Here is an 18,478-nt window from a genome sequence, read left to right as displayed (position 1 = left end):
ATGTTATCCTTTTTAATGTCTGTGTGTGAGGCTTTGTGAAAGTTTGCAATGTACTAAACGGGTGTGTGTGTGTTTGTGCTTCAATGTTATCAAGATTTGAATAACAATAATGTAATTGTCTTACTAGGAAAATGTCTGCTCCTTCAGTCCTGGACATTATAAAAGCCCCAAATGCCACAAATTTGGAATCTCTGGGCAGGTTTGATGCAAAACCCCTAAAGTACTCTCATTGGGTGTAACATTTGGGATAGCATACATTAAAGAGTTCTTACTTAAAGGTTCTTATTGGTGTTTTTGCAATTTGTTGTTGTGGGAATTTTTATTTAGTCTGAGCGAGTGACATGACAAAATGAACTTTGGCCTCAGTGCGTTGTAGTCATGTCTGCTTCTATCATGATACGGGCACACTCCAAATCTACAAAATTAGCCCACAATATCTGTGCAAGAATCCTACTGACTATGACTTTTATCTGCCCCTTTTAAGGTCAAAGATCAACGGATCATGTTCATTTTCAATTTTGTAACTTTCTGTCAGAGCAAGAACCCATTTCATTTTGAATTGTATTATTTTAAAATGCTTGGCTTAGCTGGGGCCAAAAGTCATTTTTGTCATCACTATTTGGATGCAATGTTCAGTGCATTTCCCACACTAATACTCTGTGATTACTCAGTGGGGACGAGATGGGCAATTTTTGGGTGGTCCAATTTTACTAACAAGCCGTCCGTCAAAAATCCCTGCTACTCTATGCAGCGGCTTCATTGTGCAGAAATCTAATGACAAAATGTTTTTACTACCTACTTTTTATTATTTGAGCATCATTTAATTTCATACCAAGGGAATAGGTAATCAATGAGGCTTTCCTCCACAGCGTCAAAAAGCTTGGGTTCAAAACTCTTCCACTTGCGACTCTTTAAAGGTGGATGGGAAATGTCTTCATATCACTTGTATAGGAGTGAATTCTCATTCAGATCGCTTTCACCTCAGGATGTCATTCTCATCAAATCTGAACCACTATGGCATGGTGCACATGGCTAGCGTGAGTGATGTTTTGCTGGACACATCCTTTACGCCGCCCTGTCAGCGGATGGGCGCCATGGTCTCCTTCCGCTCATTCCAGGAGTTCACCAAGTCAGTGTGTACTAATTGAAATCATTCGAAACTGAAATGGGAATAAATTGTGACAAAAGTACGGTTGACTGTTGTTTCAGGAACATAACAGATGTGTTGAGTTGCTTCACAGACTCTCCTCCCCCAAGCCCGACTTTCCCTGAGGGAGGTAACCCAGTCCTGTATGGTGAAGAGGACAACAAGGTACCGAAAGATTCTTGTACACTAATTATTGCTTGCAATGTAACTGAAAAGGCTTATTTAATTTTGTTAAAAATATTTTGCTCATCCAGAGCACCCAAGAGGAACCCATCCATATACTGAATGTGGCTATAAAGACCGACAGTGACATGGACGATGATGGCCTGGCATCCATGTTTCGGGAGTTCACCCAATCAAAGGTTGGAACGTTCCCCAGGAACGCTGTTGTTAATTTGACCAAGTTTAGTATGGGACTGACTCAGATTTTCTCTTTTTATTTATTTATTTTTGTTGTTGTTGTTCAATCAATCCCAGAAATCTCTTTTGTTTGAACACGGAATCCGTCGCTTGACTTTCCTTGTGGCTCAGAAGGTAAGACTCTTGTTCTGCATTTCTTTCTCTAGTTTTGTATCTGTTTGCTTCCCCTTGCATGTCACCCCTTAATTGTATAAGTGGCTGCTATTAATGGTCGCTATTTGTCCAAAACTGTCTTTACATATATATTTATATCACTAATATTGCTGTAATGACTTTGCATAGTGTATGTATGTTGTTCTTGTAATAATTTGAAGTAATTTGCACTTTAAATTCAGCCTTGTCTCTCCTGTATCTCCTTTTGCATGCCTTGCTTTCGCTACACTTATGATGACAGGATTTCAGAAAGCAAATCAACTGTGAGGTGGACCAAAGGTTTCACGTAAGTAGAGACAAAGGGGACTGAGGGCAGCAGGCTAAATGATTACAGAATTACTAAAAAAGTATTTTGTCTTTAAAAAAAAAAAAAAAAAAAAAAGTAATACACTGTACAAAGAAACAATTACAGGCCATGTATACTGTACACTCACTAACCACAGCATTGAGTACACCTGAACAATCTCAATTTCCAGTAATTTGATTGCTGGTGGTTCCCTTATATTGCTAGACGGGGAGGCTCTCTATGATTCAGTGCATTTCTACACTACTGCAGCCTACAATAATAAAGATTGGTAAAATAACAGTGGCGTGTCAGCTTAACTTTCTCTTTGGAAAGGCGAATGCATGTCAATCACTTTAGAATTTACAGATCTGTAACACAACAAAGTGTTGGGGCAGTTGCATGTGCATCCAAACACCAGTATTATTGTGATGACGGCAATAATGAGGATATTGTGAGAAGTGTCCTGCCTTTTAACCCAGATATTGTTTTGACAATAGGCTTTGATTTCTTTTTTTTTTCATGGGCCCTTCTGCGTCTGAGAACTAATTATTCTCAGTGGTGTCAGTGCCATTTGGAGGCCCTCGTTAAAATGGAGTTTTTTTTTGTTTTTTGTGCTCTGCCTCAAAAATATTTTCCTCCATTGACTATACTCTCAACAGCATGTGTAATCAGTGACAAATTGTGTCAGTGGAGCTTTCAGGTTGTGTTCAATTGCTGGCCTACTGTTATCATGTAGCATGTGAGGTGAGAAGAGCATCTCCAATCGCGCTGGCATTGTTGTGGGACACTTCATCTGATATCATTCAGCTGGGCAAGCAAGCATTTCCAGGATCAAGAGTCTCTGAGAGAGAGTGATATGTTTTATTCATTGAAAAGGGGAACGTATACCTTTCTACACAGATTGTTCTTATATGGGCTCACCATTAGACAAAAATCAGTATGATGCATTTTAGCTACAAATAGCTTTAGCTTGTTGTGATTTATAGTGTGTCTACTTAACTAGTGTTTTTATTTTGAAATAACATATGTTTTATTGTTCTGCTTTCTGTCTTTTATTTCCTACACAGAGAGAGTTCCCCAAATTCTTCACATTCCGCGCCAGGGATAAGGTAGGTGTCTTTGATGCTAAACCATGACAGTTTTCTGTTTTACAACAAGGTGATGGTAAACTGAAGTTGTTACAAAGGGTGTTTAAGGACACTTTAGAATTAGGACTCAGGTAACCTATTTCACCAGCTCTTTACATTACGGTAGCTATTTTTTAGATTGATTGTCGAAACAACTTTTTTACCTCAGGCTGCATTGGGTTTCTTCCATTGCAGATATTTGATGGCTCCTTCTCTCTTACCCCTGATAGTTTGACTACAATGACACCAGCAAAACTCATTAAAGTAATGAACTCTTTAATTATGTCTCCCATTTAAGAGAAATGACACCCATTAGCGGCTCTCTGAGAATGAGATTGCCCACGATTTCATTTACTTAATACTGTGTGTAGCTCTTAGGCATCTTTCTACTTTTATTGGGAGCCAGTGTTCTTGAAACTGCCATTGATATAATCTTGGTTTATAGCGGCATTGCCTCGTACTCGCCTTGTGAAGAAAAAGGTGTAATGTTCTTCAGGAGAGCGTGTTCCATTTTTGTTTATGATGTCGTCCTGTCATTTTCTCATCAGTTTGTGGAAGACAGGATCTACCGCCACTTGGAGCCGGCTTTAGCTTTCCAGCTGGAGCTCAACCGCATGCGCAATTTTGCCCTGACAGCCATTCCATGTGCCAACCACAAGATGCACCTCTATCTGGGTGCGGCACGTGTGGAAGTGGGAGCAGAAGTTACAGACTACCGGTTCTTTGTCCGAGCCATTATCCGCCATTCTGATTTAGTCACAAAGGTAAGAAATTGAGAATATATCCTCTATATGCTGGATCCACCAATGAATCATTCCACAAATGAATCATACTTACTCCTCACTGATGATTGTTTTCTTCCCCCTTTTCCTTCACTAGGAGGCCTCTTTTGAGTACCTTCACAATGAGGCTGAGCGTTTGCTTCTTGAGGCCATGGATGAGCTTGAGGTTGCTTTCAACAACACAACTGTGCGTACTGACTGTAACCACATATTCCTCAATTTTGTCCCCACAGTCATCATGGACCCTTCGAAGGTACAGGATGTCAAACACTTCTAAAATAATAATAAGAATTCAAGTTCTCTTTGTTTAGCATCGGTTTATAAGTAATATTCCTCCATCAACAGATCGAGGAGTCTGTGCGTTCCATGGTGATGCGTTACGGCAGCCGGCTGTGGAAACTGCGCGTCCTGCAAGCTGAACTGAAAATTAACATCCGCCTGACTCCGACAGGAAAGCAAATCCCCATTCGCTTGTTCCTCACAAATGAATCTGGCTACTACCTGGACATCAGCCTCTACAAGGAGGTCACTGACTCCCGAACGGGACAGGTGGGGCCCAAAGACCGCCAGGTGGGGCACTCATCCGTTTTCCATGTCATCTGCTTGTCAGCTAGTCACAGGAAAAATGCCTCTGTTCTATCGTGGATCCCTTGTCTTCCAAGTTGCAATTTTAACAGCCTCTTGGTTTGAGGTTTGGGGTCACACAGCAGAATATTTCTGGTTTTAACATATTTGGATTTGGACAGTAGATCCTGCATAGGGCCTAGCCTTGTTGACAGCTCTTTCTAGTAAAGTACAGGTACATCTAAAAAAAAAAAAAAATAGAATACTTTGAACATGTTCAATACTTTTTGTCACTCTTTTCAGAAAGAGAACCCCGTATATGATTTAGATTCATTACAATCAAAGTGAAATAATAATGGCCTTTATTTCTTGCTAGTTGATTATGGCTTACAGATAATGAAAACAAATTTTTTTACTGTGGCAGAAAATTTTAATATTGTGTAAAAGTACAATATTGGAAAGTCAGGGTGTGTGTATATATATATATATATATATATATATATATATATATATATATATATATATATATATATATATATATATATATATATATATATATATATTTGGTTGTATGTATAACTATATACGTAGGCTACACATACTATTAATTTGATGCGTAGTCATTTTAGTGCATTGTCGAGGTATCGGCAGATCCTTAAACGGAAAGACTCGGACTCGGGTGCAAAAAAATGTGATCGGCACATCCCTAGTTATTATATATGGGTTTCACTTTTGAAATGAGAGGCAAAAAACTTTGAACTTTTTCATTAGATTCTAATTTTTCAAGCTGCCTGTATGCTTCTCTGTCATCTGATCAGGTAAGTTTTACTTCATGCCTCCATCATCATCATCTCACCATTTCATCATCACACCCATCCTAGGTAGCTTATATAGTGAGAAATTTTAGTTAGTGATTTTGTATCAGAAAACCTCAAATTAGGCAGTATTTTGTCTCAGGCTGTCCTTTGTTTTGCTCCTATTGGTTGCTGAGAGTTACCCAATTTAGTTGACATGAGATGTTGTGAGGCTGTTTGAATTATACTTGGATCCTGCCCTAACTGACTTGTGACGTGAGGCGGGGCACACCCTGGACTGGTTGCGAGGGTACCTATAGAAAAGCACGAGGTTCACACTCACGTTCACATATATGAGTAATTTCGAGTCTTCAGTACAATGCATGTTTTTTTAATGTGGGAAGGCGAGGTTCGAACCCAAAACCTCTGAAAGTGAGACAGATGTGCTATTTGCCCCACTTCTTTATTTATTTATTTTTTTTGTCCTGTTCGGCTGTTAGCAGAAAGGAAGATCGGTATCCGTTTTATGCCGAAACAGTTTTACTATGTCACAGTGGAGTTTTTAAGCTTCTGCTCTGGTTTCTTAGTATTTGCCCCACTTTACTAACATGCTTTCATTTAAACTTGGAATATTTGAATAAAAAAAAAAAATTGGATAAGTTTTCAAAAATTGGATACATTTTAAAAATGAGATGGCTACACCAACATCCATGAAGTGGATCACAGTGGAATGGCTGTCACAGTCTGTAGAGGAAAACATTCTCGTGTGTGAGCACAAGACATCGTTCCATTCATTACATGAACTAGCTGCTGTGGGTTTAAGAAGTGCTCATTGTCACCCAGTCCCCATCCTCATTAAATCAATCGCCTAAATGCCAAGATTGTCTGAGAGGCTGGTGTATCTTTAATTACATTGCCTCCCTTTTTGTGCAGATAATGTTCCAGGCATATGGAGACAAGCAGGGTCCTTTGCACGGCATGCTCATCAACACACCTTACGTCACCAAGGACCTGCTGCAGTCAAAGCGCTTTCAGGCACAGTCACTGGGCACCACTTATGTCTATGACTTTCCAGAAATGTTTAGACAGGTACACAACCAACCTGGCTTTTCGTACTTCACGTGTTTACTACTTCACATGTACAGTATTATCATGGCTGCTTTTGATGCAATCAATGTGCCTGATGGACTATTACACCTCTTTATCCAGGCTCTGAAAAAGTTGTGGCACTCAAGCCAAGCGTATGCTTTCGTACCTAAATGCCCTCTTCCCTCTGAGTTGCTGACCTTCACCGAGCTGGTGCTGGACGCCCAAGGTCAACTGGTGCAGATGAACCGACTGCCAGGTGGCAATGAGGTTTGTTATTAATTAATTAATACATTAATTCATTAATGTATTCCTCAAACCTCTGAGGCAATGTGTCACTATATACTATCTTTGAGTTTAAATATAACAAACAAAAAAATCTGATTTAATACTACATTGTTAGGTAGTATAAGTCTGTCTGTATCCATTTTAATTCTTTTCGTTTAGATTGGTATGGTGGCATGGCGGATGACCCTCCGTACACCGGAATATCCAGCAGGACGTGAGATCATCGTCATCAGTAATGACATCACACACAAGATCGGCTCATTCGGGCCCCAAGAGGATGTTCTGTTTCTGCGCGCCTCGGAGATGGCCCGGGAGTGCGGCATCCCTCGAATCTATATCGCGGCCAACAGCGGCGCCCGCATTGGCCTGGCTGAGGAAATCCGACACATGTTTCACGTGGCCTGGCAAGATCCAACTGACCCGTACAAGGTCAGTTACATAGCTTCAGTCTCCTGGTTAAATTTTTCAGGCAGCAATTTTGATCAAAAAATAATCTGCCATTTGAGGTCAGATGTCGCCAGTATCGCTGTCATACAATAACTGAGCTGTCGCCATATTGCCCCCCTGCAGGGTTTCAAGTATCTCTACCTCACACCTCAGGATTATAAGAAGGTCTCAGCCTTGAACTCCGTACATTGCGAGCATGTGGAGGATGAGGGAGAATCCAGGTATGTTTCAAGATTGGATATCTGGATACCTGGTGTTGTTGGCAAAGGATTATGAGAGTTGTTCTTAGATCAGTCAAATATGCATAACAAGGGCAAAAGTAGATGGCGAGGCTATTTGCTGGTCACCCTTGGATAAGATGTGAACCACAGTATTTGCTGTCACACAGGTACAAGATCACCGACATCATTGGGAAGGACGACGGGCTGGGTGTGGAGAATCTGAAAGGGTCCGGCATGATCGCTGGAGAATCCTCTGTGGCTTATGAGGAGATCATCACCATGAACCTGGTAAAAGCACGTGCGTGCAAAATACAAATGGCTTTTAGCTGTCAACGGGTGTCAAGAAGCCTTAACGTCGATTGTCTCGCTCAAAAGGTAACGTGCCGAGCCATCGGAATTGGAGCCTATCTGGTGAGACTGGGTCAGAGAACCATTCAGGTGGACAACTCGCACATCATCCTTACTGGGGCTGGAGCACTAAACAAGGTACAACAACAGCATAGCCAAAATCAATGGTGCAATATCATATCAATATCAATATTTCAATTGCATCTTTACCATTACCGTTACGCATCTGCTGCTCTTGTCACCCGGTTGCTCGAAGTAGGAAAGGCCTTTACATACATTAAAACAAATGTGCAATACATTTTTTGTATATGTTCTAAAATGTCTAAAACATTTTTTAATATATTCCTCTAATATCAGAACACTGTAGGGGGAGGCATTCATCCTTTTATTTAATTGATCACAAACATTATCGTTACTGTATAATATTGTACTACAAATTACCTGTTGTTGTAAATAATTTAACAGAATGCTACAGTAGCTGTAGTGTGTAAGAATGCTTTTGTCTGTAAACGCTTCCGTCTAATTTGTTACGTTCCACTAGGATACCCCCACAATCCCAGACCCCCTACCTCCATCGTTAAATAATTGAAAGCGAGCCATGAAGTTATATTTGCTTTGCTGGAGGCTGCAAAGCAGGACATCCGTATTATTTGTTTTCCATCAAAATGAATGTTTTGCTGAGACAGGTTTTCTGCTTGTTGTTGATTGGTGTGAGTGCTCATGTTTGAGCCTGCACGCTTTACTACATCTATTTGTCCTGTTTTCCCTCCCATGCGCTCTCCTTGTCAGTGTAATAAGATGTCTCCATTTGAATTTAATTGACAGGCGGCAACATGAGAAATCACCCAAATGGCAGGTTGATGGCACACCTATTTGCTGAAGCCTCTGTTGTTTTTAAGACAGCTCCACAGTTTAGCTGTTTATGAAGAGACAGGTTATTATTAAAGTATCCACATCGCAGGTAATGGCTAAATGCTCTAGGTTTAAACAGAAGATGTGATTGTATTTTTTGAATAAGATCTTCAGCAGAGATTGCCTCTCCACTCCATTCGTCACGTGACTTCCTGGCTATTAACTGAAACTTAATTGAGAGCAGGAGGCTGCCACCCCAAGATCATCATTTAATTAGCCTCTTGAAAGCTTCCATATTTTCATGGGCTCTGGATAGTAACTACTAGCACAAATACCCCAATGAGCTTTTCCATCGACTTGGCCTCTCTTTTCTCTCTCCTGGCGATCTCCCTCCGTTGCTGCTCTTACATCCCCTTGCGGTCTCTGCGCAGCGGAATCTTAATGAAGCCGCGATGGCCGGAGGCTCAGAGGCTTTGTGTGTGTCAAGGTGACTGCAATGTTTCTTGGGGCCGCAGGCTTTCCTGACAGCTTTAGGAGAGCGCCCTAGATTTGTAGCCAGATACATAACCATTAATGGTAATAAAGAAAGTAAATGATGGCTGAAAAGGTGAAAGCTGAGGCAAGGGAGTGAGCGCCTCTGATTTTTACTGAGCCATGTCAGGGCCCTGCCACCTGTTCCTGCCTGCTTATCAAAATAGGGTGTGCTCAGGTTAAGACTTTATGGCTTTAGGTGGGTTCAGGGTCACTTTGCTGGGTGAAAGTAATTTGGTTGATTCTATTGATTGCACTGTCATGGCAAATGATTGGAGTTTTAGTGCATTTGTTTTGTTTTTTTCTCTCTCTGTGTCCACCATGGTCGTCAAGTGTGTTGCTGTGGGGTTTGCCTGTACAGTATACACACAGAGCTCAAGTAGGCAATGTAACACTCCTGTTGGGGAAAAATTGTAGTGCCCAAATGTTTGGATGACTGCTAACACATTGCTGTGTGTGTGTGTGTGTGTGTGTGTGTGTGTGTGTGTGTGTGTGTGTGTGTGTGTGAGTGAGTGAGTGAGTGTGAGAGAGAGAGCGAGAGCGAGGGAGAGAGAGAGAGAGAGAGAGAGAGAGCTGATTTATGTAGAGCTCCCTAGCCTGAGTCTCCACCATAACAGGCTTGGCTCTGTTGCTTCCACTGAAGGCCCTACATTGTATTTTTAAAAGGCAGATGCAAAGAAGTATCATGTTGTAGTTGTAACTCTCAAAGGCCTCCACTGCTCAGTCGCACTCATGTTTGTGTTGTGTGTCCTTTGCCAGGTGTTGGGCAGAGAGGTTTACACGTCAAATAACCAGCTGGGTGGAATCCAAATCATGCACAACAATGGTGTGACGCACAGCACAGTTTGTGATGACTTTGAGGGAGTCTTCTCTCTTCTGCAGTGGCTCTCTTACATGCCAAAGGTAGAATCCAAATATCCCTGACTTCACAAGATTTCCACCATGTGATAAGTCAAATTAGAGCTTTAAAAAAAAAAAAAAATAAATCTAAGTGAATAATACCTTTTTGTTCCAGTGCAAGTTTAGTCCGGTGCCCATTCTGAGTGCCAAGGATCCCATAAATAGACCAGTTGACTTTGTGCCAACAAAGACACCCTATGACCCTCGATGGATGTTAGCTGGTCGTGCAAGCCAGAGTAAGTGCCTTTTGATGTTTAGGTTCTCTTTTGTCAACTGTGTTTTTTTTTGTTTGTTTTTTCGTGTGTGTGTGTGTGTGACTACATCTTGAGATGTTACTGTATATACTAAGTGTTATCATCGTTAAGCCAGTGTTTGTTGAGCATTATTTTTCAATGGATGGGTATTCTTATGATACCTCAAGCTTCTCATACATATATTTTAATGATTTACAGCTGTAAATCCAAGCATACTATATATTGTATTTACAGGTAGGCTAAGTGCATGGTATACAGGCAATGACAACAATTTCTTTTTTTGTTACTGAAAGTAAATATAAAGATTTATCATGTCCAGCAAATGTGCCATGAGTTAGAAGTCGCAATTATTCATTTCAAGAGAGCCCCTGGGTAACCACTCAGAGAGAAACAGTTTAGTCTGCTATCATGCTGTAAGAGACAAGATCAAGATAGCACCAAAATGGATGCGGATGTGTTTCCCTACTGCAAGCTAGGACTGTGCAGCTCCTGTAACAGTGTAATTATAGCTTGAGACCACAGAGATATTGGAGGATTGTGCGGAAATGGGCACACGCTGGTCGGGATGAGCGGCAAGGCTTAATTGAACAGTAACCTTAAAGTCTATGGCATGTTTCTCAGGGTTAGCAAGCAGAAAAACAGCATCGCAAGCCTTTTGTATCCAATCATCCATCATGTTTGCTGCCAGGATTACTGCTACAGAGGGAAAACACGCACAGCTTCCCAAAGTATTACGAAAAATCTTGTGAAATATAACAAAGAAAAGAACATTTTATGAAAAGCGATTCATGTTTAAATTTGATACAAATGACCGTCTCTGTTCCTTTGAATCTCTGCAAAACTCGTCTCTATTTACATGAAGGTCCAAAAGGCTCCTGGCAGAGTGGCTTTTTTGACCATGGCTCCTTTATGGAGATAATGCAGCCATGGGCTCAGAGCGTGGTGGTGGGCAGAGCTCGGTAAGCCCTAAATAAATACAAAACCAAACATGAGAATGGATTTCTTATGTTATAGTTAAATTTCCTCACTGCCAGTGTGGTGGATGTCAGTGCTTAATACGGTATTTCCACAGACTGGGTGGGATACCTACTGGAGTGGTTGCTGTGGAAACGAGGTCAGTGGAGCTGTCAATCCCAGCTGATCCAGCTAATTTGGACTCCGAGGCCAAGGTGAGGCAGGTCACTCGCCGTATATACGCAAGAATGAGCGAAGTGTTTCATTGTCTACAGATGGCGTGATTGTGATGTTGCGGTGTGTCTGTTTAGATCATCCAGCAGGCGGGGCAGGTGTGGTTCCCCGATTCGGCTTTCAAAACAGCCCAAGCTATTAAGGACCTGAACCGAGAGGGGCTGCCTCTCTTTGTATTTGCCAATTGGAGGGGCTTTTCTGGAGGAATGAAAGGTGTCTGACAATTTAATAACACCCAGAGACTGTATGGATGCTGAGAAACAAGTGGCCATCATGTTATGGGTCCAAAATGATGGGGTTTTCTTTCTTATAGTTTTAATTCTGCAACCCTTCAGACCTCGTGTACTGTAAGAGCAACTGACTGCATCACTCACTGTCTTTAAAGAACAAAATGTCCTAAATGTATTTCAAGTTTTGTTTATTAACAGCATTTATATTAATTTAAATACAGTGTAGTACATGGATAATTGGGACGCTTACCTAATGGATATAATAAATATAAAAAAAAAAAAAAAAACACATTTATTACTAAAGAAATATTGCATAATAGTCATAGCGAAATACAAAAACATTATTAAGAAAGAATGCCATGTATGGTATTTTTTTTTCATGATCACAGCACTTAAAAATGCGAATGTTCCAACCAGCATTATACTTAATTGATTTCATTTTGCCGACTTCAGCAATCACACTTCATTTCAAAAGGAAGTACAATTTATAATACTCTTAATTTTGATTTTGTTTTTAAATGCATCCTTTCTAGACATGTATGACCAGGTGTTGAAGTTTGGTGCCTACATTGTGGACGGGCTGCGGGAGTACAAGCAGCCCGTGCTGGTTTACATCCCCCCACAGGCCGAGCTGCGGGGAGGTTCCTGGGTGGTCATAGATCCCACCATCAACCCTCGACACATGGAGATGTACGCCGACAAGGACAGCCGGTAAATTGCTTCGAAACGAGGATAAATTCCCATCTGCGTTAACACTTTGCCCACTCAAACCATTTACGTGCTCAGAGGTGGAGTGCTGGAGCCCGAGGGGACCGTGGAGATCAAGTTTAGGAGAAAGGACCTGGTGAAGACCATGAGACGAGTCGATCCCGTCTACATGAGCTTGGCTGAAAGATTGGGTCAGTCGTCATCTTCAGTTCCAATTAACGTTCTTTAGCGGTCGCAGCCTACTTAATTTGTAGTCTTTCTCCCTCCCATTCCCTGTCAGTAAGGAGCAGGGGATGGAGGGGGCTGTGTACCTTCACCTTTTTTCATCTGTGGATAGTATCATCTTTGCCACGCTCCCCTGAGAGACATGTCAATCACTGCTGGCTAGGATCAATTATCAGCTCTCCTGTCTCCCCGGCGCAGTTTATCGATTCAAGTCTCAGCTCGCAGTGTGATCCGACTGTGTGACTGTGATCCGATGCTGCTAGCGTTTGCCGCTTTAGGCAAACTGGTGCAGCGTTATTGAGGAGGGTTTAAGAGGAACAGACCAGAATTGACAGAAATCAGTCGGCGGCGGGAGAGTTCTGAGTGGAAAGCTTAAATAAAAGAGTTAGTCCGGCTTAAGTCACACAGCTGCATTTTGCATCTTATATGATTAACACATTAGTCCACTCAATATTTGTGCCATCCGCTTCGATTGTTCATTGTCATCTGTCGTCTCCATCTGTATGTTTATTTTATTTAAACATTTTTTATTTATTTTTTTCAAGCTTGTGGCTGTGTATGGAACAGTTTTCATGGTAACAACTATTTTTAAGGCAGTTCTGGGTACACGTGCAATCTCTCCTTGTAGAACAAAGTGTCTCCGAGTAGAGCAGCCATTGTTCTTGTGTTTAAACTTCAGTGGTGTCTCTTGCCAAAGTTTTGTGTTAAAGACCAAAACCCAAACAAGAACAGGAAGTCAGCCATTTTGGTTTAAAGCTGACACTTTGGACGAATTTCAGGGCGAATTTCAAATTTGATCCACACATAACAGCAGTACCAGCACTTAACTGATTTAAATTTATTTTAAAAAGTTAACTTTTCTGTTTACCCTAACTCAGTTGCTGTACTTTCTTCGATGAGAGCCTTCTTCCTGTCCTGCCATCATGCTAGTCGTGTGTGCGTGTGTGTGTGTGTGTGTGTGTGTGTGTATATATATATATATATATATATATATATATATATATATATATATATATTTATTTATTTTATTTATTTGTGTTAAAACTACTTGTTCTTCCACAAAGGAACACCAGAGTTGAGTCCTCCTGACCGCAAGGAGCTGGAGACAAAGCTAAAAGAGCGAGAAGAGTTTCTGTTGCCTATCTACCACCAGGTGGCTGTTCAGTTTGCGGACCTCCATGACACTCCCGGCCGCATGCAGGAGAAGGGCGTCATCACGGTGGGTGCTTTTCTTCAAACTAAGCCTTTTCGACCCGCTTTGCAGCGACGTGAGCAACGTATGTGCTCGCAAAGCCCACGTGGGAGTCTCGCCGCTGCAACTGCCCACGTCAACGGGCTGTGAGTCGTCCAAATGATTTATAATTGTGATGATGCAAGTGAAATGCTTTTGAAAAGCACAAATCCGACTTGGACAGGCCTTCTCCCTTTCATTGCCTTTCGAGTTTCATGTCAAGCACACGCCCTCTTAACAGAATTTCGGGAGGGCTGTGAGCACAATTTGAGCTGCAGTCATGGCTAGCCACCGCACTCTTAAGCTAATTGGAACTCTTCACATTTTTATCTGAAAAGCCAATGCAGAATTTTAGTGTATGTCATAATCAGATATGAATTACAATCGTTTTAATGATAGTTGGACCATCATTGTTTTTATGTTGCATCAAATGTCACATTAATTTTAACGATGGGGTTCGCGACATTTATTGTCAACATTATTTCGTTAACAAGATGTTTGTCCTTTTCCTCTGTCAGGATATCCTGGAGTGGCAAACATCCCGGCAGTTCTTCTACTGGCGCTTGCGGCGCCTCCTCCTGGAGGAAACGGTAAAGAGAAAGATCCAAGCAGCAAACAGCGAGCTGACGGACGGGCAAGTCCAGGCGATGCTGCGCCGCTGGTTTGTCGAGGCAGAAGGTGCCGTCAAGGTAACACTTTTGTGTGCATTTTTACTGTGAAATGGTTACGTTGGTTTAAGATTGCAAATATAACGGGACATTCCATTTTAAAACAATGCAATACCGATCACTTTCTTTTTATAATAGTGTTAGAATAAAGTTGATTTCTAAGATTTTTAGCTAGCAATTTAAATACTTTTTTTGTTTTACTTTCAAAAGAACATGAGACAATGGCAATTGTCATAAAGCATTAATGACATCTTTGTCATGCTCACCAATTGGTTTTCAATATAATTTAGAAACGGTTTATTCAAAGTTATTGTTAGTTGCAGTGCTCGCAAACTTCCAAAACTTTTGTTCAAAGCATCATGTCATCAGCCAGTAGTTATGCTCGTTGCTGCTTTCATCGAGGACTACAGAAGTCTAAGAATATTTACTGTTGAGAGGCTGAAATTCAGAGGATTTGGACAATTTATGTTAAACAAGGTCTCTATTCCCATAATCATTTATCAAAATCGTTGAAATTTTATGTTGATTACTTTGATAATAAATTAGTTGTTTGTTAATTGTTGCACCTGTACATAGATTTAATTTTCATTCTTAAATCAGTTGAATTTCACTTGTTCAATCTGATTGTTTTGTTGAACAACTTTGATGAAAACATTTTTTTCCACCAGTCACATACGTTTTGCTTGTCTACAAGTAGGCATTTGTGGTAATTTGATGTAGTTTCTCTTGATTAAAGATGCCCACAGAAATGCTTTGTCCAGAAAATAGCGATTAAATATAACATGAAATGAAGAAACGTAACCACAGTTCCTTCCGGCCCAATCTCAGCCTCAGCGGACCAGCAGGCAGGAGCTGTCAGGAGCCACGTTCCCTTCCAAGTGGCCTTCTTGTCTGCTAGGACGCTAACCCCATCAGAACTCACTGTCTTAAGCCACAATTAATCAGAGCCCTGGCACGTGCTGATAGGAGAGCAACACGCTGTCTCTTAATTAAACGCAAACAGATTAAACATGATTAATAAGGGCATTAAATGTTCTTGCGGACCTCAAGCAGGGCTATTCATATAAAGGCAAGGGCCTATTAAACCCCTCCACCCTCAAATCTTTAAGCCCCTCCAGCCTGGCTTTGTTTGGGATCAGAGATGCCGGTACTCATGAATACTAATATTTCTATCAGGCCCAAATCAACAAGACATCATCCGTCCACTTTTCGCTGGTCCACTTTTGTTTGTGTCTATATTGATTTGTGCTCACTCGACCAGGTACAATTTTGGAGGCTTTATATTTCGTCGTAAGCACCACAATGGTTATCCCTGACAATGACATTGTGCAGGCCTATCTGTGGGACAACAACGAAGAGTTGGTGGGATGGCTGGAGAGGCAACTCGCCGAAGACGAGGGAGCGCGGTCCGTCATCGACGAGAACATCAAGTACATTCGCCGCGATCACATCCTCAAGCAGATTCGCAGGTAATTCACAGGAGCAACAACAGTTTCCATGAGGACTGGGCAATATGGTCTTAAAATAAAATCTTCCAATGTATTTTATTTGTTTTTATTTTTTTTATTATTATTTTTTTTTAAATACAAAAGTCCAACTTCTGATTATATTCACCACACCTTTGCTTGTAGAAAATGGAACATTATTCAAATCAAGTTTAGATTTATTTTCCCCTCCGTCTGGGATTTGCTTTGTTTCCAATGATACCAAACAAGCTTTGAAACAAGTTTTTTAAAATGTTTATTTATTTATTTATGTTTTTATTTATTTATTTTTAAATGCAATGATTTGCCTCTACTTCCACAGAAATTATCAAAATAAGTTTATTTTTTTTTTTTTTTTTCCTTTTCCGATAATGAAAAAATGTACCTCCTGGTGGAAAAAAAAAATCCCTTTTGTCAAAACATCTATGCAAACAATCCTTTATAGATTAACATTTTAAATGTTAAATCTTGGCAAAATATTGCAGCTCGGAAGAACAAAACAAACGTTTCCAACAATTCATTAAATCATTACTTTTGCAATGTATAAATGGGCACTGTATTTGGCAAAGTTCAGCGCAATTGACTGTAAGGGCCTTCTATAACGTCAAACTGATTCACTCAAAGTGTCTGTGTAGTAGCGGGAATTACACTGACTAATCACTTTTGGGGAAAACAGTTGTTTGGAGGGTCAGAAAAAGTTGCTGAATACAGCAACCAAATCACGAAGTTTGTGAAACTGACTAGCTCGTATGTTGAACTACTACTACTAAAAAAATGTTTTAAAAAAATCATCCTGACAAATAAGCTTAAATTTGACTTCATGAAGAAATGTCACACACCTTACCAGCACTTCCCTTGACGTGTTTCTTTGTTTGTTTTTGTCTTTTCCTTCCAGCTTTGTTCAAGCTAACCCAGAGGTGGCTATGGATTCTATCGTGCACATGACCCAGCACATCTCGCCCACACAGAGAGCTGAGGTGGTGCGTATATTGTCCACTATGGAGACCTCAGGCCTCCTCCTAGTGCTGACACCACAGCCACCCAGCTCGGATTCCGGGCTGGCATTAAGGTTCGGAGGAGCCAACGCGAGTGCCCCTCGGCAGCCGCCAGGGAACCGATGAATCGTTGGTAATGATTCTCAGCCACGTGATATTTTGTAAGTTGTCTTTACAACCAGTTTGTGTAAAAGTACATGTTTTGCGTTCAAGTTCGATCAGCAGAAAATGACTAATACTATTTGGTGACCAATATGATCTGGTGTGGGCTTTGAACGAATGCAGAACTGAACTAATGAACTGGAATGTTGTCATATTCCAATGCATAGTGCTTTCTCGCAACATAGTCTGAGTTAAGTATTTTGAGGACATTGCAAGTAGCCTTGGCAAGAAAGGGTCTTTTAAACTACCAACAAGGGTGCACTTAGTTACTGAGCAGAAAAATAGCAGGAACGTGATAACCCATTTGGACAGAAGAGCACGACAGGGAGTAAAAGGAGCCCTTTTCCACCCTGACTGCTTCCCAGTTCTCCTGCCGTGAACACAAAACTACAGCTGTCCCGTCACGCTGCTCCACATGCACTTTATACTGCTTTGCTGTTCACATTGCATACACAAGTAAACTTGCTCTCACTGTAAATGTCGTATTCATGTCATCTCGCACACTGTTACACACGCACACACATAGACACAGAGGTGGACATATTGAAATTTAATGGGAAATAGTATAATGGTACCACACACAGAGTTGATATTAGCATGGTTTTTTTTTCATTTATTTTGTGTCGTGTCTCTTGCTGTCCAAAACAATCGTTGAAAATAACTTTTATTATTATTCATTTGTTTTGTAATAGAAAATATTTTTGAATGCATGATGTAATCACCTCTGTTCAATGATTCATGTCAAGTCAGCAAATGTCTAGCCATAATCCATGGTAATTGTTTTATTTATACTATTTTGTACTAAATGTTCCTTATTTTTAATAATTTTATTCTCAATTGCATATTTCCTTACTTGAGTTTTGTTTAAAAAGCAAAAAAAAAAAAAAAACACCTATGTGGCACAAGTACAGAGATGGTACATTAAGTGACAATGAGTAAACAGCACTGTCATGTTGAACTCAGTTCTTGACATCACTGCCTCATTATGTTGATCTGACAATGTGAAAACAGCTTTGTGCTCAGTGCTGTGACCTTTTTTTTTTTTCCCCTCCCCCCCTTGACCTGTACTGACTTGGCGGCCAGTTGCTTTTTAACACACTGGTTGTAACCTTAAAATGATGATGAAATAATGACGTTAGCAATCTAAATAAAGCTTAACCCCCTTAAATTGTTTGCAATGTTTTTTTTAAAAGAGGTCTAAAAATGTGCACTTCTTTGACAACATCAGCTTTTTTTGCTTTTTTTTTATGTACGTGATGATCTCCGAGACCGATACTTGCATCACTGAAAGCCTGCTTAAATTGTAGCAGTCAGAACAGGGACCATTACACCGGGGAGACATTTTGTGATTACTCAAAAATGATACTCTTCGCATTCCTTAACCCAA

General features: G+C 40.7%; 1 protein-coding gene across 9 annotated transcripts in view; it reads left to right on the top strand.

Annotated features, from left to right (window-relative positions):
- The window catches only part of acaca (acetyl-CoA carboxylase alpha), a 32,813-nt gene extending 14,564 nt beyond the window's left edge, over positions 1–18,249 (top strand). For 2 of the 9 annotated variants that reach the window (XM_061703344.1, XM_061703343.1), the window contains 27 exons: positions 986–1,129; positions 1,210–1,312; positions 1,402–1,509; positions 1,625–1,681; positions 1,962–2,006; positions 3,074–3,115; positions 3,329–3,397; positions 3,682–3,897; positions 4,013–4,168; positions 4,261–4,485; positions 6,207–6,362; positions 6,483–6,629; positions 6,807–7,076; positions 7,218–7,315; positions 7,483–7,603; positions 7,691–7,801; positions 9,806–9,949; positions 10,062–10,182; positions 11,063–11,159; positions 11,273–11,369; positions 11,466–11,601; positions 12,152–12,329; positions 12,405–12,517; positions 13,616–13,770; positions 14,301–14,471; positions 15,783–15,919; positions 16,830–18,249. In XM_061703344.1, the coding sequence (XP_061559328.1) occupies positions 986–1,129; positions 1,210–1,312; positions 1,402–1,509; positions 1,625–1,681; positions 1,962–2,006; positions 3,074–3,115; positions 3,329–3,397; positions 3,682–3,897; positions 4,013–4,168; positions 4,261–4,485; positions 6,207–6,362; positions 6,483–6,629; positions 6,807–7,076; positions 7,218–7,315; positions 7,483–7,603; positions 7,691–7,801; positions 9,806–9,949; positions 10,062–10,182; positions 11,063–11,159; positions 11,273–11,369; positions 11,466–11,601; positions 12,152–12,329; positions 12,405–12,517; positions 13,616–13,770; positions 14,301–14,471; positions 15,783–15,919; positions 16,830–17,055 (3,643 nt within the window). In that variant the 3' untranslated portion in view covers positions 17,056–18,249. Of the gene's footprint in view, positions 1–127; positions 200–985; positions 1,130–1,209; positions 1,313–1,401; positions 1,510–1,624; positions 1,682–1,961; positions 2,007–3,073; positions 3,116–3,328; positions 3,398–3,681; positions 3,898–4,012; positions 4,169–4,260; positions 4,486–6,206; positions 6,363–6,482; positions 6,630–6,806; positions 7,077–7,217; positions 7,316–7,482; positions 7,604–7,690; positions 7,802–9,805; positions 9,950–10,061; positions 10,183–11,062; positions 11,160–11,272; positions 11,370–11,465; positions 11,602–12,151; positions 12,330–12,404; positions 12,518–13,615; positions 13,771–14,300; positions 14,472–15,782; positions 15,920–16,829 lie in introns of all 9 variants that reach the window. The other 7 variants (XM_061703347.1, XM_061703346.1, XM_061703340.1 and 4 more) reach the window with 6 other exon arrangements.
- The last annotated feature ends 229 nt before the right edge of the window (positions 18,250–18,478 follow it).

The sequence above is a fragment of the Phycodurus eques genome, chromosome 17 (genome assembly GCF_024500275.1).
Source record: "Phycodurus eques isolate BA_2022a chromosome 17, UOR_Pequ_1.1, whole genome shotgun sequence".
Lineage (NCBI taxonomy): Eukaryota > Metazoa > Chordata > Actinopteri > Syngnathiformes > Syngnathidae > Phycodurus > Phycodurus eques.
Note: the sequence above shows the minus strand (reverse complement) of the source record. Positions and strands in the feature narration are given on the sequence as shown.